This window comes from Choloepus didactylus, chromosome 19, assembly GCF_015220235.1.
Source record: "Choloepus didactylus isolate mChoDid1 chromosome 19, mChoDid1.pri, whole genome shotgun sequence".
NCBI lineage: Eukaryota > Metazoa > Chordata > Mammalia > Pilosa > Megalonychidae > Choloepus > Choloepus didactylus.
In genome coordinates this window covers 51,196,695-51,221,826 of record NC_051325.1, presented here as the reverse complement: position 1 = coordinate 51,221,826, position 25,132 = coordinate 51,196,695, and the positions used below count along the sequence as shown (strand labels likewise).

General features: G+C 49.5%; 1 protein-coding gene across 3 annotated transcripts in view; it reads left to right on the top strand.

Annotated features, from left to right (window-relative positions):
• SULF2 (sulfatase 2) overlaps window positions 1-25,132 on the top strand; it is a 116,753-nt gene that overhangs the window by 10,319 nt on the left and 81,302 nt on the right. For all 3 annotated transcript variants that reach the window (XM_037811929.1, XM_037811930.1, XM_037811928.1), the window contains exon 2: window positions 16,146-16,430. In XM_037811929.1, the coding sequence (XP_037667857.1) occupies window positions 16,253-16,430 (178 nt within the window). In that variant the 5' untranslated portion in view covers window positions 16,146-16,252. The remainder of the gene's footprint in view (window positions 1-16,145; window positions 16,431-25,132) is intronic.

Here is a 25,132-nt window from a genome sequence, read left to right as displayed (position 1 = left end):
TTTTGAGATTTCACATTTTAAAAATTAATGCTTTTGGCTTTTCCGGATGAATAGGGAGATACGGGACATTTCTGGCCACACCAGGCTCCTAGTCCCGCTGACTACATATTCTTCATTTTGCCACAGCCCCTACCCCTCCCTGTTGTATGCCTGTGGTTGTGACCAAGTCTCATTGCCATTCATTGTTGTGCTTGCCCTGCTGATTTTCTCATGGTAGAGGAGTAGTTCTCTTTTCTTACACCGCTGTCAAAAGTGGTAAAATGAGAGCTGGAGAGAAAGGGACCTATGGGTTTTTCTCATTCTAAGCCCACTTTACACATTTACGTTTCTTGTTTGGCCCACATACACATCTGAGTTTCTGTCTCCACCTACAACACTTTGTTCATACAATGCATGGCAACTTGGTTTATAATAATAATAATAAAATTAATCTCTATCAGGTACTTGTTGCCAAGCATGTAGTCATCACAACATTTTAAGCAGGGCCTCTTATCTCCATTCCAAGTGGGGAAATTGAGTCACCGTGTGTGCTGCCCCCACTGGAACATGAGCTGCTTAAGCTTGTTCATCTTTGTACCATCAGCGCTCAGCTTACTTACTACCTACTTGAATGAATGATTGAAGGAATTAATGAATTATATTCTTCTCTAAAATGTTCATCTGATTAAAACAACCTCAGGTAGCAAAAAGTCTTGATTCATCTGGGTCATTTGTGACATTTGGTCATTTGTGACATTCAGGCTCTAATCTATATCGTTTATGATTCCTTGGTTGTGTTGCCGCTGCGTAACAAAATACCCCAAAGTCAGTGGCTTCAAACAACTGCAATTTCTAACAGTTCTGTAGGTCAACCAGATGATTCTTCTTCTTCATATGAGATTAGAAGGTCCAAATTGGCTCCAGTCAAATGGCTGGCAGCTAGTGCTGGTCACCAGATAGAAGCCCAGTTTACAGAATGCTCCCATTCTCCTCCACGTGGCCCCTACCCATGGCTGCTTGGGCTTCCTCACGGCATGGTGGTCTCAGGGCAGGCTGACTTCTAAGAGTGCAAAATGGAAAGCTGCCAGCCTTCTCAAGACTTAGGCCCAAAACTGGTACCACCCATCACTTCTGCCACCTTTCTTGGTCAAAACAGGTCACTGGACCAGCCCAGTTTTATGGGGAGGAGACTACACGAGGGTGTGGACACTGGGCAGCGTGGCTCATTGGAGTCCACCAAAGTAACAGGTTCGCCAAGAGTGCGAGCCACAGAGATCAACCCTCACTACTTGAAGATGAAACAGGATATGTTGGGAGGATATTGAACTCAGAGAATCAGCTGGGAGCCTGGGTATTAGGCTTAGGAAAGAACAGGAACTTGGGCAGTTCTGGAAACCTCAAGGCAGGAATTGCTGGCAGCCTCCTGGGAGGAGGATCCCAGGGGACAAATGCACTGCCGCCTTTTTTTCTTGCCCTTGACACGCCATTTGAGAGTCAGGGGCCTAGGGAGAGCACCTCATTGGGCCTGCTTGGGGGAGGGTGGCACATCTTAGTCGGGGGAGAAAGAATCCCCGAAAGGCAATTGGGCTGCTTTTGCCAAAAGAAGGGGGAAACAGATCATGAGCAGACAAAGAAGTTAGAAATCTCTGCATGGCCTCTTCATAACTTCCCCTGCCCCTGGAGGAACTGTTCACATTGTGTGTACATATATATGTATCTAAGTACTTAGCTACAAATGAATGAAGGAAGGAAGGAATGCCTGAATGCCTGGTAGAAGGAGAATGCCCAAATCTGTGTGGCAACTTTTCCAGGTCAGGGGCCCTGTGGGTCAGGCCCTGCGAGCCTCTCTTCACATTGTGGGGCAGAAATTACTCCCAGAATCCCTTCTGTGCCTCAGCATCCTCATCGGGATGGGGGCGATTTGCCTCCAGCTCCCGGAAGAGAGCGCACACGCAGTAATGACGTAACCACTGGCACCATGGAAGGTGCTGCTGGAACCGGACAGGACCAGCAGCCACATGGATGTGCTTCCCCCTCTCCAGACACCACCCACTTGGACCCCACTGGCCCCAACTCTCGTGCCCCTTCGTGATGCCGCACATCAGGACACGTGCTGAGACTGTCCGTTGCCCAATGACACTGAGCCCCCACCGTTTGGGGAAACTGATCCCAGCTCAAAGAGCACTTCTGACCCACCCCATTCCTCCCCCTGATGGTGTATTTCCAGCTGTTAATTAGATTTCACTGCACACTAGGGTTGGAACTGGACCTGTCATTTGAAACTCTCTCAACTCAAATCTCTAAATTTAGCAGGTTATTTGGTAAAAGTTGCTTCAGACTCCTTCCCCCGCCTCTGAGTACAAGCTTCTGAAATAATTGTAAGCTCCTGCCGTTTCCAAGGAGAGCTAATAAGGAGCTCACCTGCTAATAACGGGTGCAGATGGTGAGGACCATGCACACAGTCCTCACTGTGGCTGGGTGGAAGGGACAGGAATAATTAAATTATGAATACCAGGCCGTCAAAATATCCTTTTATACCTTGTATGTTCTTCTCAAAGGAAATGCAGTCTCTGTAAACATAAATACATGTTCTGTGGGGGTAGCCAGTGCTGGGAAAGTGTGGGGTTAAAAAAAGCGGGGTCGGGGGTAGACTGGAAACGTCAGGCCTCACCGTGGCAGTCTACACTCAGAGCCAGCCCACAGTTAGGTGTGAATCATGACTCTGTTCAGGTCCTGTTTTATTGCTTTTGGCCAAAGGCCCTTTGCAGAAATAACTTTGTAACTGGCTGCCAGGACAGCTTTTGTCCAGAGCGGAGACAAACGAGCAAAGAACAGAGGTGGGAATTTCTGTATCTGATTCTTGTTTCCTCTGAACACCCAGGTAGGAAAGCAGGTGTGGCCTGCCGGGAAAGTGTGGGCCGGGGCGGGCGAGGGCCGGCCTCCACTCGTGCCAGGCTGCCTCAGCTCCCTGCTCCAGCCATGCTTCATGCAAACCAAGCTCACGCTTACCTCAGGACCTTTGCACTTGCTTTCTCCTTTGCTTAGAAAGCATTTCACCTGCGGTTGGCTTCTCACCTACCTTCTGGTCTCAGCTAAAACATCACCTCCTCCAAGAGGTCTCTCCTGAATTCACTCTGTCCCTTCACCCTGATCATTTCCTTCAAAGCTCTTAAGATTATCTGAAATTTATTTCCATTCATTATCTGTCTCTCCCACAAGATTATCAGTTCCTGGAGGACCCAGGACACTGAAGTCTGGCCTGCCTTGTGTCCACTGCTATTTCCCAGCATCCCACACAGCCCCTAGCACACAGCAGGTGCTCAGAAAATCTCAGATAGTTTTTGGGTTTCCAAATGGGCCCCCAGTCAGCTCCAGAGGGGCTTTGTGTGGCCTGCTCAGTGTTTAAAATGCACTGAAAGTGCTCCAGCCCCACCCCTCCCTGTTTTCCTAAATCCAGGCCACTTCACTCCCTATTTCACCTGCCTGGACCTTGCAGGCTTTCAAGTTTGTGCCCACATTTTAGACAGCAGTCGCTGCAAACAGTATCTCTCTCCAAAGGTGACCAAACAACACCCAGGCTTCGTGTGGGCCCAGGCCTTCGGGCAGAGCACTGGGGTCCGGTGGCCGGGTCCCATGTGGTTCCCAATGGGCGGCACACGGCAGACTTTAAATTGCGTTTAGGTGGTCCATGCCCAGGGCATTGGTGACATTGAGTCACTTCATGGGCAGGTCATTTCCGTTCTCTTTCTGAGTCATCAGGTAGGGAGTTCCATTAACTCCTCCTTCGTGGTCTTCATGGAAAAGCTCAGAACACTTGGCAAGCAAGAACTTAACCACAGTGTCATTGGGTTTTAGTGTTGCCATCCATTTATGGTTGTGGTTCTCCGCTGGGGTGATTTTGTCCCGCAGGGGATATTTGGCAACGTCTGGAGACATTTCTGGTTGTCACGACAGGATGGAGAAGTGCTCCTGGCATCTAGTAGGGGGAGGCCGGGGAGGCTGCTAACCCTCCTGCAGTGGAGCACAGGGCACCCCAAGGAATTATGTGACCCCACATGTCAACTGTGCCAACATTGAGAAGCCCTGATTATTGGCAAATGCTGTTCGTTCCCCATGGAGAGGAGAAATTTCCCTTTCTAAAAAAAATTTACCGCAATAATAAAGTTGAGTCAATCAGAAGATAAATATAGCACAGGTACAGTGCAGGTGGATATGCAGAGCTTCTGAGACCCTGAGATCCGGGTGGAGGGGTTCTCCAGGTAAAGCTTGGTCATGAGGGGACCCTCATTTCAGAGGGGAATGGACCTCTTGCTTCACACCAGAAGCCCTGGAAGCTGCCATCTCACCAGGAACTTCTTGAGAACTGCCTATAAAAATTCCAGCAGTTGATTCCGGGTGGGAGGAGAAGCTGCGTTGTCTCGGGCTGAGTTCTGGCGGGGTGGAAGCTGTTTCCAGCTCTGGTGCCGAGCGAGGCATTGTCAACAGCTGTACCAAACCTGACTCTGGGACCCCAGCCTGCCACCTTTTTACTAGGGCCCTCATCACCCCACACTCTACCACAGCCAGCCCACCCGAAGAGAACGGTCCCTTCACACAGAGGCGTGAGGCGGCCACCCCCTCCCCTGCACGGCTTCTGTGCTGACAGCAGCCCTGAGCTGGCCTGGGAAGTCTCATTTCTAGCATCGGCAGAAGAGAGGGACTAGGGGGAAGTTAGGGTCAGTTCCCTGAAATCAGATCCTCTGTTCCTGTTTGGTTTTCTGTGTTTGTTGGGTACTTTCCTTTCTACCTAAAAACAAGTGGGGAAATTAAAAAGTTATTAAAAAAAAAATTTCCAAGTGGGGAAGAATAAACGTTTTCAATGCAGCTATAACTGGGAAAATCCTTTCTCTGAAATGAAGGGAAGAGGATGTTGATGTAACTTTCACACCTGGGCCAAGCCTTTCTCTTTGCCTCTTCTGCTCCCTCCAAGCCCCTCTGGACCCTCATCCTTTACTTAATCCCTTTGGACATATGTTGAAAGGTGGCTTTGGGGAGGCTTCTGGTCACCCCAGGACTTCCTGCCACTCGGGGGATCTTTGAAATTGGCACAGACACCAACTTCAGACCTCGGCAGACACGGACAGCCTGAGTCTGACTCAGATCGCGCTTGGGTTCCCAGCAGGGATGATGTGCCAGTCCTCCCCCAACCTGTGACTCACACAGACTGTGTTTTCCAAGATGGCAACCAAGGAGACTTCCCACTTGCTCCTCGGCATGTGACCTTGACATCCCTCCTGTCAAGAGCTGGGGTCGTGTCCCCTCCCCTTGAATCTTGTTGCTCAGTCTGTGTTGGAAGTGTCACTGGAAGACTTCTGAGGTTAGGTTGGAACAGACAAGGCATCTCCACCATGTTCGCTGGGGCACTCGCTTTCGGAGCCCTAAGCTTCCATGTAGGAAACCAGATGCTGCCGTGAGGCCACCACGCTGTGAGAGAGCCCAGGCCACATGGGGCAGCCACAGGGAGGGGTCCAGGCCACAGCCCGCCCAAGGTCCCGGCTGACTGCCTGCGGCCATCACCAGCTCTGAGGATGCAGGACACCTCGGGGTGACCCACGGCACCCCCGCCTGTTAGGTCTTTTCAGCTGTGGCTCTCAGCATTACAGAGCAGAGGCCAGCCATTCCAACCACATCCTGTTCAAATTCCTGGGCACGGAGTCCGTAGTCTGTGCATAAAGAAATTATTTCATCCCTCACCTAAGTCTTGGGGTGATTTGTTACCCAGCAGTAGTAATTGGATCACATGGTATATTACCAGTCTTCCCACCATTCAGTCATTCGTTCATTGATTCATTCGGTGAGTGTCCAGAGTTTGTCTACTTCGCAGTCAGCAGCCTCCCCACCCCCCTTTCTCCCCAGCTCACTGCCTCCACCCTGGTCCAAACACCCGTCTCCTCTCACCGGCCTCCCTGTTCCCCCCCACCACCACTGTCTGTTCACAGGCAGCCGGTCCTGTTACAAACCCAGGGCAGGTCACTTCTATGCTAGAACCCTCCCGAGTATTACTTTTCCCTGTACTCGGTTTTTCTTCAGCCACAGTTGCCTCCTTTGTGTTCCTTGAACTCTCCAGGCCCATTCCTAGCCCAGGATATTTGCACTTGCTGTGCCCTATGCCTGGAACGCTATTCCCCTAAATCCCACAAGGCATATCCCCTCACCTCCTTCAGGCCTCCCCCGTGTCCTCCACCCACCACCCTATCTAAAATCACCACCTCCCCCCAGCACTTCCAACCTCCCTCCTCAGCTTGATGTCCTTACGACTCGTCCCCTCACGAGCCCGGTAACTTATTTTGCTGCCTGATCCATGATGGCCAAGACCTTTGTCTGTTTTGCTCATTTCTGGGTCCCTAACACTAAGAAGAGGGCCCGATGCATAGTAGGTGCTCAGGAAAAATGAGTTGACCGACTGGAAGAATTAGTGCCGAAGCTGTGCCAGGGGCTGCGGTGATGGGGGTAACAAGAGGGAGGCAGCCCCTGCCCTGTGGAGCTTACGTCCCGGTGTGGGAGATGACCCCCCACAAGATAGGAAACTGAACCCAAAGATTCAATGGGGGAAGGGCAGGTGGCAGTAAGTCCTCTGAAGAGAGCAGTCGTGGGTTGGAGGCTGGGTGTAACAGGAGGAGGCCTCCTTCCGTCAGGGAGGCCGGGGAAGTCTGTCTCTGCCCTTCCCAATCTTCAAAGCCATGCCCAGGAACAGCCTGTTTTCCTTGGCAGATAAGAAAGCTGAGAGCCAAGTTGCAGCTTGAGTGGCAGAGTCAGGACCAGAATTCACCATGCCCACGCCCCTTCCGCTTTTCTGCATTACCTTTCTCTTATCATCTGACAAGTAGGATGAGGAAAGTTTGCCCAAGATAAGGCAGCGAGTTGGGAGTTGGGCTCAGGCCGGGGAGGTGTGGCCGTGGGCTAGCCAGCAGGCCATGTTGTCAGCTCTCTTTGTACACAGAACACTGTTTGGAAGGCCACCTGAGTCAACACCTGCCTCTCCAGCTTGCTCTGCCATTTGGGATCATTCAGTTGCAAGTGACAGAGAAAGCAATTTGAATTGTCCTAAGGAAAAAAGAGAACTTGATTCATGTCCCTAAAGAGTCAAACTGTGAGAAAGTTGACCTAAAAAAAAAAAAAAAGAAAGAAAAAAAATAGCTCAAACTGGTTGAAAGAGAAAGAGGAATTTATTAGTGCCTGAAAAAAGAATCCCAAGGTAAAATCAAGACCCAAGCTCAGTCCATTTTGCTGCATTGTTCTCTTCCGTGCGTCGATGTCATTCTCCACTCCACATAAGGCAAGATGGCGCCAGAGTCTTTCCCTTCCCTGGCCAGTTGGGAGGAGTAAATCAGTCAGGCCAGAGATTCCGGATTACTCTCATTGGCCAGTCACTGAGGCAGAGGGATTGGAAAGCTCTGATTATCTCAGGCCTTGTCTAGCCTTGGAACTGGGGCCTAATTTGAACCTCATGGTCCACGCATGGGAGAAGACAGACCCTCCAAAGGAAAACTGAGAGTTGCTATAGAAAGGGTGAGAGAATGCTGAGTGGCTCAAATGCAACAAATAACCCAGCCAGCATTTACTGGGTGCTTACTGTATACAGCTGTATACAACCCCATAACCCTCCAAGATAAATACTATTATGGCCCCCCTTCTACAGAGGAAGACACTGAGGCTACAAGAGGTTAAGTCACTTGCCCAGCAGCTGGTAGGTAGTGGAGCCAGGATTCAACCCAGGCAGTCTGGCTTCAGGATCCACCTCTGCGCATTGCATTTACCCCCTAGTGCTTTCCACTTTATTTGTTTGTCTTTCTTTGCTCTAGAATGACAGGATTTTTTTCTGTTTCTTTCATTGATAGTGGAACAATCCCTTGCACATGGGAGTTTTCAGGTATTTGGATGAGCAAATTATACAGCCCCTCAAACTGAAACTGATAATCAATCCCAGGGCTTAGAATATATTGGTTCTAAACTTTCTTTGCACTCCAGCTATAATCTGTGAGCTTGTTCTAACAGTTACCCAGTGGTTTGCTGTTATTTCCAATCTCATTTTCTGACCCTTCTCACCTACGCCTGGAATCTTTCAACTCTAGCTTTTGATCTGTCGACTCCTTAGAACATCAGCTACTTGAGGGCAGGGACTTGATTTTGTTCACTGCTGCATCCCCAGCATCAGGATTGGTGCCTGGCACGTAGTAGGCCCTCAAGAAATTCTTGTTGCATGCATAGAAATGCAGGTGGCTGTTTCTGGAGCCTTGAGTTCTTTGCCTACGTTTTACCCTTCTCTTTATGCCTGATTTCCCATCCCAGACCCTAAGCCCATATCTTACAACCTGTCCCTTCCCTCCTCCCTCTGAAGGACCCTTTTCTTGTCACCTGTCCTAGTCTTGAGAACTGTCCTGGTTCTCTCACTCCAGCTGGGATTCCAAGTACAGGGAGCCACCAGATGACTCTGGACCTAGAAAGAGAGACGGGGAGAGGGCTCTGTGAAAGGAGCTCCTGTCCTTTCTTTGACAGCTGAGGAAAGGAGGATAGAAGGCTGGGGAAAGCCTGCAGCCAGGAAGAGGAGGGGGAGATGCCAGGGGAGCGTGACGTTTAACAGGTGTGTGTGTGTCACTCTCTGTCTACACAATTTCTGTACCACACATTCCCATCCTTCCCGCTTCACCTCTTTCCTGCCTGAGTTCCCCTGCCTGCTGTTTGCTCTGCCTAAATCACCCTTGTCCTCCAGCCCCTTCTTCAGGGTTTATACAAATCCTGTGGGTACTGCAGAACCTTGCTTTATTGGGCTTCTCAGGCTTTACTCAGTGTGTACTACTCCAGGCTGACCTCCCTGACTACCCATCCCCCACCCCACCCCCCAGCTACCAAAGTTTCCCTTTTTCCCATTTATGCAACACACTTAACCTGAGCCCTTGTATCATTCCTTCAGAGTTAAGAGAGTGGGCTCCAGGGTCAGATTGTCTGGATGCAAAGCTCAGCCACAATGCTTGTTTGCTTTATCAGTCCAGGGCACGGAAGGAAACAGGGGTTCCCCTCCAACTGGGGGATAAACAGAGTTTGATAGAATCTTTACAGAAGAAGGTATGAATAGAGTGTAAGAAAATAGTACAGATCCCTGGGGCTGGTGACAGCAGGGAACAGTTGCTAGAACCTGGAGAGGGCCACCCATAGGAACTGTGGCCCTTAGTCAAGCAGTAGAATGTCACCTGTTCACAACAACCCGGTGGGAAGGTGCCAGGAAATAAATACCCTGCCCTCTCTCTCCTACCGTCTCACCCTGTCAGTGCCTCCCCTGGCCAAGCCCACCCAGGAGCCAGAGAGCACAAAGCCTGTTGATGTGTCCCATCCAGGAGGGCCTTCCTGAGCACAGGGCAGGATGGAGAGACGATGGGGAGAAGGGCCATGTTTCTGTTGCTAAAGCTGCCAGAATGCAATATACCAGAAATGGGTTGGCTTTTACAATGGGGACTTACTAACTTGCAAATTACAGTTCTTAGGCCATCAAAATGTCCAACTCAAGGCATCAACAGGATGAAACCTGGACTCTGAAGAAGGGCTGTCAGCATCTGGGACACCTCTGTCACATGGGAAGGCACATGGCTGGTGTCTGCTGGTCCTTCTTTCCCAGGTTTCATTGCTTTCAGCTTCTGGTTTCAGTGGCTCCATCAGCTCCTCCAGGGGCTTTCTCTCCAAGCTCTCTGGATGTTTTCTCTCTCTCAGCACTCTGGCTCTTTTTGTTTTTTATCCTCATATAGTACTCCAGTAAAGGATTAAGACCCACCTTGAACGCGGTGGGTCACAACTCAATTGAAACAACCTAATCAAAAGGTCCCATCTATAATAGGTCTGCGCCTACAAGAATAGATTAAAAGAATATGGCCTTTTTCTGCGGTACGTAACAGCTCCAAACCAGCACAGGCCAAAAGGATAAAATTTCAGCACCCAAGCTGTGTGACCTTGGGCAAGTTACAGAACTTCTCTGTGCCTCAGCTCCCTCATCTGTAAACGTAGCAATCTAACGCATAAAACTGTTGTAAGGGTGACATGACTTAATACAGAAAAAATGCTTAGAATTGTGCAGGGCTCCAGATAAGCTGGTAATCCAGTTTAGTCATTATTCATCATTATTCCTTTAGGGCGTTTACAGCATTGGTCTGGATGCTTGCCCACTGCAAATCACAGACCTAACATGGACTGTGGTGAGCAACAAAGGGCACTTGTTTGCGCCTGTGACTGGCTGCAAAGTGCATCCTGATTCAGCCCAGCACATCGGTCTCCTCTTTCACACTGCATCTGGCAGCCACCAGCTCAGCAAGACCTTCTCTCTCATTGGCCAGACCTCAGTCACATGTCTGTATCTTGACCAATCCGATGGGCTAGAGGAATGGAGTGTTCTGATTGGCTCTGCCTGGGTCACGTGCTTTGCCCTGCAGTCAGTGTGCGCCTCAGGGACGGGGGGAGAAGCGGTTGCAGCACTGTACGTCCGGGTGCTGTTACCAGTAGGAGGGGGCGAGTTCTGTGCTTTTTTAGTTAGTATTTTGAACACCTGCTATGTTCCAAGCACTGTTTTAGGTGTTGAGGGTACCGACGTGAACAAAACTGGCAAAAATCTCTGCCCTCAGGGAGCTGCCGTTCTAGTGGGAGAGGCAGGATGGCTAGTTGTCAGGGGTGGGGAAGGAGGGGTGGGGGGAGCGGATTCAGCCTTAACCTGCAAAGACGTGAAGGAGATTTGGTTTGGGTTTGGATGAAGAGTGCTGCAGACAAAGGGCACGGCTGTGCAAAGGGCCTTGGTGCAGGTGCGGGTGCGCCTGGCGTGTGTGAGCGTCAGCCAGGAGCCAGTGTGGCCAAGGGAGGGGTCGGCTAGAGGGGGGGAGTGGAAGGTGATAGGATCAGGCAGGTGATGGGGGCAGGTTTTGTAGGTTCCTGTAGGTCTCTGGAGGGTTTGGGGTTTTTACTCTGCATGAGAGGCAGCCCTGGGAGGGTTTCCAGTGGAAGAAGACAGGCTCTGACTTTTGTTTTAACAGGATCCTAATGCCTGCTGGATGGAGACTGGACAGAAGGGGGTGAGGGTGGGAGCAGGGAAGCCACTTAGGATTTTGGAGGCTGTTGTTCTAATCCAAGCAAGATCATTCCATCACCTAACACTGTGCCTTGCACATAGTAGGACCTTAATAAATATATGTAAAATAAACGAAGAAAGAAATGAGTGGTGGGGCTCTCTGGACTCCCTGGGAGGGTCTCCGAGTCTGTACACTTGGCCTCCCTACACACTCTCCTCCCACTGTCAGTTCCTTTCTTCTTGCCTCTCATGGCAATTTTCTCATCTGCCAGCCCCATACTCTGCCACCTCTTCTCTCCCAACCCCAACTCCCTTCTGCCCCCCTTGTTGGATTTGGGGATCCATAGAGGAAAACAGCCCTTTCTGGGTTTTCGTCAGACAGGGTGAGGTCCCTGGCATTTCTCAGCAGCTGTGGCAGGCAAGGCAGAGGCTCATTGGTCACCCCTGAGACCCACTCCTCTCTGTAGACTGACAGATGATTCCAGAAGCAGCAGTGGTGTTTCTGGATGTTCCAGGACTTGGGCATTTCCAGAGATGCCTCCCTGGGCAGGAAGGCTTTGCCAGGGGCTGTGAAAAGATGCAGTCCGAAGAGAAGAAGCTGGAGGGATGGTGAAATGAGCTGGTAGGAATTGAGAGTTGGTGTCCACGCTACAGATGGAATGTCAGGCTGCCCATGCTGCACAAATTGCCCAGATACTCTCATTCAGCCACTTTGAATCTTTTACCAAGAATGGAAAACATGAGAGCTCAATCCCTTGTGTCATTTTTTAATTGATTTCTTCAGCTTCCAGAGAGAGGTTGGCCCAAGGCCAAGAAAAGTTGGCGCCGAGGGAATTCATCAAAAACGACCTTCTGATGACTTGATTTGATGAAATAATTAGCTCCGGTTATTATCCAGCCTCTGTTTGCGGAGCTTTGACTTCCATCCAGAGGAAGAGAATCCTGGCTGGTTGCTTGTGGACACTCGATGCGAGGGTGCTGTGAGACCACCACGGGTGCCATCCTCCCAGCACTGAGCCCCACCTGACCCCGGGCTCCCGATACAGCCTGCACTCCCCACTCTCCACCTTTGCATCCCAGAGCCAAAAAGGCCCTCAGAGAGCACCTGGCCACCTGTTGCTTCATTTGGCAAAAGAGGAAACTGAGGCTAAGAGACTCTTAGGAAGTTGCTCAGAAATCTGCTTTCATTGGGCGGACTCAAGCCACCCTGGGTTTGAACCCTGGCTTGCCACTCGTTTAACCATGTGTTTGTGTCTCAGTGTTCTCTTCTGTAAAATGGGCTTAATATCACTGAGTGGATACACAGATTGTATGAGTCAATGTATGCAAAATACTTAGAACAGAGGCTATAACCCTCAATAAGCTCTCAGTAAGTGTTGGTATTATTATTTCTGGTGTAAGAGTTGCTTTTTATAAGAATCCCTTGGAAATTCTCTCAATACTGTTTTATCGCTCCATGCCTGTGTATCTGAAGGAACATGAATGTGCATTTTAGTGGACTGATTGATGTGTCCGCAGTGCAAAGCATCCCGGGGCACTGCCCAAAGGGAGACACTGACAACTGATAAACAGCACAGTTTGAGGATTCCTCCGTGATTTGGAGCAGTTCAGGGACCAATTAGATGACTAGAATGTTACCCTATTTCCATTCCCAACTCCCATGCAGCCTCCCCATTATCTCCAGCAGAAAGTGCTAATGTGCTTTGACTCTTCAGTGCCTGCTAATCTCTCTTAAAAAGCAAGTGAGAGAATTTAGTAACAGTGTTTTAGCTTTTTTGTCTTTATTTTGGTGGTTAGCTGTATTTATAGCAAGGATGCTGATTTTCCATTTATCCTCCATAGAAAGTTTTCTTTTTCAGAAACATGTATTTGTGTCTTTATTTTTAAATGAGACTGTTTAAAGAAACATGTTAAGCAAATAATAGTGTGGGGGGGGGGATGCAGATAGAGCAAGCAGTGTGACTGCCGTGCTTGAATGGGGAAAGCTGGGAAACAGGAGTTTAGTGGTGAGGGAGCCCCCGCCGGCACTCAGGGAGAGCAGAGTCCCAGCTGCCTCTGCTGTTCTTGCTGGGTGACCTTGGGACAGTGACTAAGCCTCAGTTTTCTCAATTGTGAAATGGGTGTGGGAAGGAGTAGAATTCTGCCACTAAAGTGCTTAGCACAGGCCTCGGCTGCAATGACTGTGAACATAATTGAATAATGGTTTGCACAATGAATAATGTTTTCTAGTTATACTGGGTGCCAGCCTCTATTCTCAGCATTCTCTGTGTTATTCATTTAATCCTTTATGTCCATTTTATAGACGAGAAAACTGAGGCACAGTGGAGTTAAGTAACTTTGTCCAGGGTCATTCAGCAAGTAACTCTAAAGTCCATGCTCTTAACCATCACACCACATAGCACAAAGCAGGTGCCTAATAAGTGCTCAGGGCGGTGGCCCTCGCTGTCATCAGATGGACGCTTCAATACCCGAGGAGTTTGAGAAGGGAGCCTGTGCTTGTCCCCCAGGACCTGAGAAACTCACAGTTCCCATGCTAAGTTCCTCTATACCGGGTCTGTCCCCCAGCTCCACTGATAATATGGCTCTTGGCGCATCTCTCTGCACAGATGTCCTGTTGGAGGTCCCTGAGGAAGGAAGCAATGCACGGAGCCTGCTCTTGGCCTCCCCTGGGGGTAGGGGAGATGCCAGAAGGAAGACGCAATGTCCTGGCCAGACTACTGCCAAATCCAGGGACTGTGAGGTCACTTCAGTGAAGGGAGCCAGCGTGCTCATGGGGATAGCTGGGAGCCAACAAGGAGTGATGCAGCACCCAGAAATTAGCAACAGAGACAAGCCACCACTACCCAAGGCTGGAGACAGCAAGAGAAAGGAGTGTTGCTGCTAGAAGTGGGGGGAGCTTGGAGCTTGGAGGGGTCCCGGATAGGAGCCGTGGCCACATGTAGAGGGATAAAAGTATTGGGGAGTTACTGCATGCTAGAGAGGGAGCACAGCAGAAAAATACACTGACTTCCTGCCTCCCTGCTTCTTCAGGCCCTACTAGAACCAGCTGGAAGCTAGAGAGCAGGGGTGCCTTGGCGAGTCAGTCTGCAGAGATTGGTTTTCTGGGGTACTGAGCAGTGGAGAATGGATCTGGAGGGACAAACAGAGCAGCTCTCACTGGGACAACTCCTGGGGTCTTTTGAACCACAGCACTGTCTGGACAACTCAGAGCAGCTGATTTCCTCCTTGGTGTCCCGTAGAGTGTTACTGGGTTGGGCGACAGTGATGGAGAACTCTTGGCTGTGTAGACCCAGGTTATGGCGCAGCCCTGCTGAGCCCAGCATCCTTCACTCTGCAGAACGTGAAGGACCTTATCAAAGTCTGCATTCATTTATTCAACAGATATTTATTTTGTGCCAATTATGTGCCAGGCACTGTACAAGGTGCTGGGGACAAAACTGCAGATGACACAAACCCAGTCCTGCTCTCACAGAACTGAACCTCTGGTGGGGCAGAGCCGAGCCATAAATAAGCTCATCACAGATTGTAGTAGGGATTATGGTGGAAATAAAACAGCATGATCCAATAGCGTACCTGGGGTGGGGGTGCCATCTTAGGGCGGTCAGGCAGGCCCATCCAAAGGGGTGACATTTGCACCAAGACTTAGTAGAGGAGAATAAGGCCATCCTACAAAATCCAGGGAAAGACTCTTTCCGGGTATAAAGACGAGCTAGTGCAAAGGTCCTGAGACAGAAACAAGTTTGACTTGTCCAAGCAACAGAAAGAAGGCAGTGGGGCTAGCGAGCAACTGAGAGGAAGGGGGACAGGTGGGCAGGGGACAGATCGTGACAAGCCCTGGTAGGGAGTTTGCATTTTGTTCTGTGGGCAATGAGAACCCAAGGGAGGGTTTTGAGCGGATGAGTAATATGATCTGATGTTCATTTTCAGAAGACCCCTCTGGCTGCCCTGGAGGAAAATTGGAGGATGAGGGCAGGGGGAGAAGCAGGGAGACCACTTAGGTGGCTGCGTGCCAGGCTTCAAGGTCACAGGGATGGTGACTCAACCCAGCTTCCAAGGCACTCAGTTTCCTCCCAGCACGTCTGCCTGTCTCTCTCTTCCTCTCTCTCATTTTAAATAAATGAGACCAAAAGTCTATTTTAGGATAGGACTTGAAGGCTCATTTCCTCGAGAAGTAGAAAAATGACCGCGGAGAGCTGAGCAAGATCAGAAAACCACTCGAGCCCCAATCACTGACCCCACCTCCCCTCACCCACCTTCGTCTGTGGCCTCACCCACCCGGGGCCGGGGAGTTGACTGTTACCGTGGGATGTGACATTTCTTTTCTCAAAACCTTTTAGCCCTTCATTGTCTCTTTGTCTTTTTGTACATTCTGTAACTTAAAAGTACAGGAATAACTTTTGTACAGCTATGAGATGAGCTGACATGGAGCTTTTGTGCACATCCCATGGGGTTGAGTTCCTGTAACAGCTGCGTCTCCCCATTTCATTCATGGGAAAACTGAGGCTCCTCACTGGTTTATTGATGGGGAAGATGAGCTGGCGAGTGAGGAGCGGGGTTGAAGCACGGGAATCTACCAGCCCCAAGCAGGTGCTGCTGCCAGCACCCAGGCCAGGCAAACCCCCTCAGTGGGCTACACACTGTGAGAGAGCTGGCACGTCATCCTGCTCACCCGCATCCCCCACGGCGCCAGCAGATAAAAGACGACCAGAGATACTTATTCCCTCAGTTAGGCTGCTGCTTTTCCCTTCTCTGGGGAGGGTTTGTCTGTGGACCTGGTTGGATTTGGGGGGGACAGGCCGATCATCTGACTTGGACCTTGGGCTGCTTCCACCTCATCCAGTGGATCTCCAGCCCTGGGGAGAAGTTCTGTCTGCAGAATGGTCTCCAAAGGCTTTTCTGCCAGCCTGTTGCCTAGGAAAATTGCACATATTTTTCTTCTGACTTTAACAGTTAGGTTTTTGCTCTGCTATTGCTACCCCTGTCCAAAGCAAATCTCAAATGCCAGAAGACAGTATACAAATCATTATGCAAGGACTGGCAGTAGGGCAGCCTTTATATAAATATTGATCTGATTCTTTTTCTTTAGATCCGTGGGTAAAGAGGGAAAGGGGAAAAGAAACATCCACAAAATACAACTACAGAGTCCTGCATCCTGAAAGAAGCAACAGACCAGCAAAAAATTACAATAATACAATGGCACCCCCCAGCCTCCTGCTTTGCCTGCTCGCCGCCACAACGGTCTTCTCTCTGCTGGACGGAAGCTCCGCGTTCCTGTCGCACCACCGCCTGAAAGGCAGGTTTCAGAGGGACCGCAGGAACATCCGCCCCAACATCATCCTCGTGCTGACGGACGACCAGGATGTGGAGCTGGGTAAGCGTCCCCGGCCTGGAGGGCCTCTGGGGCCACGGGGGGTGTCTCGGCCCGCAGGACAGGCGGCATCTACCCGGGTCACCATGCTGGGTCTAAGGCTCCTGATGCAAGAAGGCCATGTAGACATGCAGAGTTCCATGCAGAGAAGTGGATTCAAATCCAGATGCAGGGGTTGCCCCACCCATGTGGATTTGTGGCTGGATATTAAGGAGATGGGTTCCTAACCATTTCCTAATGCAGAACTGTTCCTGGATTTCTCCAAAGTCTTAAGGAGAAGAGATGTAACATGACCCAGCCATTATTTTCAACAAATTCCTATTGAGTCCCTACTATGTGCCGGGATAGTCTTCCAGGGCCTGGAGCTACTATAATGAGTAAGACGCAATGCCTGCCCTCATGGAGTGGAGGAAACAGATAGTCAGCATAATAGCAAGTAGACACATAAGATTCTTACAAAAAGGAACAGATGCTTCAATGGAAATCAGAGGGTGACGTGCTGGGTAGCAGTGGTGGTCGGGGCTCTCAGAGGAGACAGTGTCTTAGTAGAACAAACAAAAGAGCCAGCCCATGTGTGCGTGTGTGTGTGTGTGCACGTGTATGCATGTGTACCTGTGTGCAAACAGGTGTGTGTGCACAGACTCCCTGCTCCACCAATCTCCACTGCTTTGGGTGTGCTCGGCCTTCTTGGTGGCTCCTGGGGGCAGGGAGGGTGGTCATGGCAGGAAGCTGACACTATCGCTAATGCCACAACCCAGTTCCCCAAAGTGATGCCAGCAGGAAGCTGAGGTTCCTCACCTCACAGCACTACAGCTCCAGATAGGGCAGGTGAGAGCAGGTCCCTTACAAGGTTTAGTTCACATCCCCCAAGAGTGGTGTGACAGGGGCTCAAGGCCGCTGTGCCCGAGGGTTTCTCCACCCTGCGCCCTTTATTCCCACAGGGCCGCCCCTGGGCCTCTTCCTTGGTCCCCTGTATAAACCATCCTCAGACTCCTAAGCAAGACCAGGGGTCCCCCGCCCTGAGCTGCGGGTCTCTTCCTTCGCATGAGGCTTTTCTCACTGTCTCTTCATCAGGAGACCCCATCAGTGAGCCCCTGGAGCTCATCTCACCTGGACCTTCAGCTCCCCTGGGTCAAACTGCACTTAGGTTCATGCTCACCTTTGGGGTCGGTCTCAGTGTAAACCCTCTTCCTCCTTATCTCATCTTCCCCTTGAATTCATTGATTTCATGGTTCCATTTCTCCCCATTAAACCTTGTACCACTGCTGTCCTGTCGCAACATACTGCAAGCCTCAAATGCAAGTGACATATGTCATTTTATATTTCCTAGTAACTATATTCAAAAAAAAGTTAAAAGTGAAATTAATGTTTATAATATGTTTTGTCTAACCTAATATATCCAAAATATTATCATTTGACATGCAATCAATATAAGAAGTCAGTAGTGAGATATTTTACATTTTTTAGATTAAGTCTTTGAAATCCTGTGTATTATTTTACACTGACAGCACAGCTCAGTAAGGACTAGCCACCTTTCAAGTGGTCTGTAATCACTTGTGCCTTGTGGCTGCTGCTCCTATAAATTAGATTCCCTTCTCATCAGATCCATGCTGTGCTGTGAAGATTGGGGGAAAGACACTCCAGGCAGAGGAAGTAGCATGTGCAAAGGCCCTGGGGCAGGGCTAAGGAGGCAGGTGTGGCTGGAGTGTAGCGAGCCTGGGAAAGGGACTAGAACAGGAGGCTAGAGAGAGAGGCAGGAGACGGGTCCCAGAGTGTCTCATCGGTTGTGTAAAAAATGCCAGTCGTTGATCAGATGAGGCCTTTAGCTCTGCCCCACTGTCATAGACGGTGGCATCCGGAATATTGTTGATGGCAACAAATTTAAAGGTTTACTGATAAGCCCTTGCACCGAATGCAAGATTGTGATGAAGATCCAACTGCAGATTGACACCCTTTTTGGATCCATTATTAAAAACGTGATTCAGTCTTTCAGCTGCCAAGGAAAGATGATTTATATAAAACCAAGTCACTCCTTGTAATGATTTGCATTAATAATCACAAATATAGATTTTTCTCAGGGCGCTTATCAGTGCAAAAAGAATTTGCAGCCAGGAAGCAATCAGAGCCCAGAGCTTCTATTGACATTTTGACACATATGATACCTGTCTCCCAGCAGCATTTATGATGAGCTGCATTTGATAACCATGGGGAGTTACTAACCCATGGCCATGGTGGCATGAATTTTGTTGTCCAGGCAGAATTTTGCAGACAGGACTTGCAGAAAGCAGCTGGACCTCAGAACTCCATGGTCTCATTTTGTGTGGCCTCTGTGTTGTTTTGGCCATAGGCACATCTGGGAATTTGAGATGCCCTGGACATTTATTCATTCATTCAGCAATTATGTGTAGCACACTGTGATAGGAGCTGAGAAAAGAAATGGGAAGGGATCATTCTGGAAGGAGAGAACAGGAAGGGCAAAGATGCCGAGCTAGCTTGGTGGGTTGGAGGCAGAAAGAGTGTCGGTGAGCTGGAGTGGAGGGAGCCAGGGCACGAGTGGTGAGAGACCAGGTTTCGTAGGCCGGGGAGGGGGTGGGTGTTGAGTTTTATTCTTAGTGAAATGGACTTGGTTTAGGGGTGGCCTTCAGCAGGGCAGGGACACCAGCGGGATCCTGCTGGTTGTTGTGTTGAAATTAGATTGTAGAGGACAAGGGCAGAAGCAGGGAGACCAGCAAGAGGCTGCTGTCATCACTGGGTGGGCAACAGTGGAGGCTCGGACCAGGGTGGAAGCAGCGGAGCAGAAGAGACACGCTCCCCCTTGGTGTGTATTTGGGGATTGGGCTGGATATGGGGGTGAAGGAAAGAGGAGACTCAAGGGCAACTCCTAGATCTGGGGCCTGACCCACCAGGTGAGTGAGTAAAGACCAGCTCTTTTGGCTGCAGTGGTGTGATCCTGTGATGCTTGATGCTAGAATCTGATTGTAATTTTGCATCTGTGACTCTTCCATAAAACCAGCAGAATATGCAAATATAATGAAAGGAGTTAGGGGCCTGATGAGGAGTTATGATGTTGAGTTGTCTCCAGTTAGTTAGTATGTGTGTCAGTTAGTTTTTCACTGTTATAAATAACATTGCCAGGCATGTCTTTATACACGCATCTTTGCATGAGTGAGCAAGTATTTCTGAAAAATAAATTTCAGGAAATGGATGTGGTGGGTTTAGATTCTGTGGCATCTGTTAGCTCTTGCCTACCAGCACTAAATTGCATAAATCAGTGCCTAAAAGTCTTCCTTTCTGCAAACAAATCAAAGTTCCTCCAACATTTGAACTGGCTTTTGAAGGAGGCTGAGGTCCTTTCAGGAGGTGAGGGATAGAAAAGGAGGGGTGGGCAGTGATGGGCTTTTTATAAACCACTAGACAAACCCAGATCAATAATGCATGTCCCAAAAAAGCCCAGCACATTATCTCACAGTCTGCTACAACTGGCAAGCAGAGGGTGGTCCTAAAAAATTTATCATCTGCTATTTTCTGCTCATTCGTGCAGCAATTCTGACACTTCTTGGGGCTGGAGACTTCTTGAATAAGGCAATCCAAGGCTTCCTTCCAGTCCCAGGCTGTGAGAGCAGTTACCCTCCCTAATGCGGGTCTGCCTGGGAGGACTGGTGCAGGACACAGCAAAGAGGGGCTCATCCTGGTCCCTAACTACAGGGTTGGGGTGGGGTGGGGGGTGCTGTACCATATATATTCATTTTTCCTTTTCCTGCATGCATTTGACATGCCTCGCTGAGTTGTCCCTTGAAAGTGTCAAATGCCCAGGGGAACTGGCTCTCAGAGCTTGGTGGCCCGTGAGTGGCCCAAATTATCAGTACATTTTCAAAGCAACCGGGGATAGCCCTGTGTTTGGGTGACCCTCAGAGATCTCTAGGCTTTGAGCAGGTCATCTTCACCAGGAGGGTAAGAGAGGGAGAAGCACCCGGAAGGTGAGGTCTTGTCTGCATGTGTCCTTTGGCCGGGGAGGCCATGGCCTGGTGGACTCTACCAGGCTTTGCTTGTTTAATTCAATCCCGACAAACCTTTGGTGAGCCCCTGCTGTGTTCCAGCGCCTGGGCAGGCTCTGAGACACCAAGATGAGTAAGACACAAGTCCTTGCCGGGAGCAAGAGAATGTTTGCAATATCCCAGGCCCATCTGTTCTATTACTTAAGATTTTTTTTTAACTGGACTCACTTCTGAGGCTTAAAAAATATTATTTTAAAAGGAAGCTTTAAATTCTGACTATAAATGGAAAACCAGTATCCGTTGCCTTAGGAAGAAGGTCACCGTGAAAGCAAACACAATGGAACCTGAGCAGTGTTATTAAATTTTAGCAGGATGCTGCCTTCCACGAGGCCTGATGTCTCTTTGTTATAAAGGGTGATTGACAGGTCCATGAAAGTAGCCCCTAGGTGAGACTTCTTTCCTGGCCTAATCGGTGGATGGGGCCTGGAAAAGGGAAGCACTATCTCAAGCATGAGTCAAGGATTTTTAATGTTGGGGCCCCACTGATGCAGGTGCCACATGGTGGGGGCTCTGGTGCCTGAGAGTAAAGGATACAGACAGACCACAAACACCAGAATATAGGGCATTGTTTCCCCACAGCTCCTTTTCCTGAGTTTCTTGCACCCAACAGAAATAAGGTACCTTTTAAAGACCCCTTCAGATCAATGGATTTCAAGAGTGCTCCCCAAGAGTGGGTGAACCCTGGACCAAATATTCACATTTCAAAAGGATTCTTTGCCTTTCAGAACATCTTTAAATGAAAGCCCACCCCCAATGACATGTGAGAGCAAGAATTCCTTAGCCACATGACTGGCTTCAAATCCTTACTCGACCACTGGCTGTGTGACCTTGGGAAAGTTACTTGACCTCTCTGTGCCTGGGTGTACTTATCTATGAAACGGGGATGATGATGATGATCTGTCTACCTAAGGTACCTGTGAGGATTAAACACCTGGCACATTTTACATGTATATAAACCTCACTCTCATCAATAAGGCCACTCCTCCTTGAATGCAGCCTTGCCAAAAAAAAAATTGTTTTTTACTATAAATGTCACATAGCACTGAGTGACAGGGCTAAAATGCTCCAGCAGCAGGGTGGGTCAGGCCAGCTGACCATGCTCATTCGAGGGGAGCTGGGAGAGGCAGGCAGAGGCACACACTCTGCAGATGTGTAAGTGTGGCACAGACACCTCCACAGTTTTAGTGGCACTTGTCAATCAACTCTACTTATGAGTTCTTCTTCTGCCATTATTGCCTGTACTGGAGAACAGGGTTACACCACCCACACCTGACAAAAGGCAACCAAGGGATGCTGTTGGACGGCTGCAGAGGTGCTATGGGCACAAGTATTCCCTTGGATGTAAAAACACTTGTCACAACCACTCTGTCAAGATGGAATTTCTATGACAAGTGACAGAAACCCAACTCAAAAGGGATTGAGAAAACAAAAAGAGGGAATTTTTTTGATCTTGTAGGTAAAAAGCCCAAATGTAATCTTAGCTTCAGGTGTGATTGGATCCAGGAGCTCAAGAGATGTCTGACATCTGTCTCTCCATTTCCCTGATCTCAGCTTTCCTCTAAGTTAGCGTCACTCTCAGGTCAGCTCTCCCTGTGGCACCCCTGGTACCGCCAGGCCTACAGTAATGCTACAATAAGACATTCCCCGTGGAAAGAGAGATTTTCTTTCCCACGAGTGCCAATAAAAGTCCCCAAATTGAATCTCATGGGTCTGGCACTCTCTGGGATATCTGGTCAACTCTGAACCAATCAGGAGGATGGAACACAGCAATTGGCCAGCAGGGATGGGGCCAACCCCACTTGAATCATGTGGTTTGGGAGTGGGCATACGGGGGGTTCCCTAAAGGAAAACTCAAGAACTGGTGCCAGAGATGGCCAAATGGATGGGGCACAGTCAAGACCAGGAGATGTCCATGATCCTCTCACGTGGCTCTCTCAGAAGGATAGGTGCTCTAATTGTCCAGCCTCATTCATTCAACAATTATTTATTGAGCCACCTTGTCAAAGGTAGTTCGTGGCACTGGGGATCCCACAGTAAACAAAATAGACAAAAATCTCTGTTCTTAGGGAGCTTACATTCTAGTGCAAGGGGTAATTAACAAGATAGATAAAATATGTAATACGCAAGATAGTGAAAAATGCTAAGGAGAATAAAGCAAGGAAGGGAGAATGAGCAAGGAGAGGGGTGGGGACAGGGAGAGTTGCAATTTTAACTAGGGTGGCCTCACTGAGAAGGAGACATTTGAACAAAGACCTGAAGAAGGTGAAGGAGCCATCAAGGGGATCCTCCGGGAAGAGGATTCCAGGCAGAGGGAATAGCAGGTGCAAAGTCCTGAGGCAGAAGCTTCCTGGCAGGCTCAGAGAGCAGCACAGAGGCCAACACAGGAGAGCATGTGAACAAGGAGGACAAGGAGGACAGGGAGAGGGGAAGGAAGTCTAAGAGGCAACGGGCTGATGGCGGGAGGATGGCTCATGCAGGGCCTTTGAGCCAGGGGGAGGGCTTTGGCTTTTATTCCGAGAGAGATGGATACCAGTGGAGGACGTTGAGCAGAGGAGGGGTATCATCCGATTTATGTTTAAATAAGGCCCCTCTGGCTGCTGTTTGGAGAATAGATGCAGGCAGGGATCTACTGCAATGGTCCAGGCAGGAGAGGAGCCCCAGGAAGAGCCTACGGCAACCTTCCAGGCAGGAGATGATGATGGTTCCAACAAGGATGAGGAAATGTAGTCAGCTGCTGCCCACATTTTGAAGGTGGAGCTGATAAGATTTGCTGATGAACTTGATGTGGAATAGGAGAGAGACCTGAAGAAGGTGAGGCTCCAAGGTTTTGGCCTGAACAACTGCAAGGATGGATTTACTGTTTACAGAGGTGGTGGGAACGGTGGTTAGATCAGGGAAGAAGCTCAATTCTGGACCTAGGATGTATGAAAGGCTTGGGAGAAGCCGAGAGGGGCTTGTCTAGCCAGCAGCCGGACATCCGAGTCAGAGGTCAGGGGAGAGACCCAGGCCTGGGTGGGCTTGGAGTGGGGGAAGGTGACACTCTATGCAAATTGTGCGTATGCTTTTCTGGGTCCATAACCCTCACTAGCTTCTCAGAGGAGTCTGTGATCTTGAGGTTTCTGGCTGCCAGCTTGACAGCTCAGAGGTCTACTTTGTGGGAGAGGTGGGCTTTTAAGACAAAGACTTGGGAGGGTTTCTGGCGAGGCCTCATGTTTTCCACTTTCCATCTGTGAACACAAGGAAACCACACCCTGTTCTGCAGACTGATATCCAGGAGTTCAGTTCCAAACTAGGCTTGGGTACTCTGTAGGGGCCAAATGGCTGGAAGCCCAGCACAGTATGCCCAGATTCTGGATACCAGATTGGTGGTAATTTGCAACTCAGCCTCTCTGAGATTCCACCTCCTAACATTCCTGCCACTGCTCATGGGGGCTAGAAAAACATGTGGATACAGGTTATCTTGGGAAGAATTTCATTTGGACCCGCCCTGGTGTTCAAATTGTCAGGTGCATTCCTGCAAGATTTTTTTTAAGTTCAGCAACACTTGGGAGATTACTTGAGTTCTGGAAGCCAAGTACATCGGGATTAAGTTTGGCTGCATGCGAAAGAAAACATAAAATAACAGTGGCTTAAACGAGATAGAATTTTGGTTTTCAGTCACATAAAAATGTCTGGAAGTTAGCAATCCGAGACTGATATAGTGGCTCCAAGGTTATCAGGAACCCAAGTTCCTTCTTTACTTTTCTGTTCTACCATGTTTAGTGTGGGGCTTCCATGTTCAAAGTCACCTTATGATTCATGATGGCTGCTGGAGCTCCAGCTCTCACAGCCACATTCTAGGCAGCAGGAAAGAGGAGGGGGGAGGGCAAAAAGGATGGACCTTCAAGGTAAGTCAGCCCATGTTAAGACCACTTCTGGCTCATCCCAGAAGTCACATACCACATGGACACAATTTAGTCACATAGCTACATAGTCCCACTAAGAAAACGGGGCACATTCAAACTTGGATTGTTCAAGGTGAGTTTAACTATTTTTTGCTAAGGTGTGAGCAAGTGTGAGGAAACCACTAGAGATAGTACAGTACTCCAAGGCTAGGAACAGTTGGGTCATTCCCACCCCGAGGCCCAAGGGGATGAGGAGAGCGAGTGGTTAGTGAACCTGCAAACAAGGTGGGCTACCCAGCAGGAGCTTTCACTCTCTGTTGAGAGACACAGCCAGACCCTCTGACACCACAGGGAGAGAGACGGAGGAATCCACACTCCAGCCTCATTTTCCTTCCTTCCTTTTGAAGGTCTCCTGCCAGCCCCCCATCCCCACCCCATTGGCCAAAGCCAGAGGGTAAAGTTGCTTGTTGACTCAGCCCAGCCAGGTCAGCAACCTGGGGCAGAGGGCTGGGTGGAGAGTGGATGCGGACGGCCAAAGGGAGAGCAGCTGGTACATGTTGCTGGCACTTGCTGCTGGTACAAGAGAGTCTGGGAAATGTGGTTTCCCAGCCAGGGGTCTTGAAGAATAAAATCAGGGCCTGGAAGAAGGAAGAAGGAGAGGATGGATATTGGTGGGCAACACTGGATTTTAGCCACACCAGAGCTCAGGAACCAAGGGTTTTATCCACAGCCACTGGTGAAACCAGCCTAATCAGAAGGAAGTGGT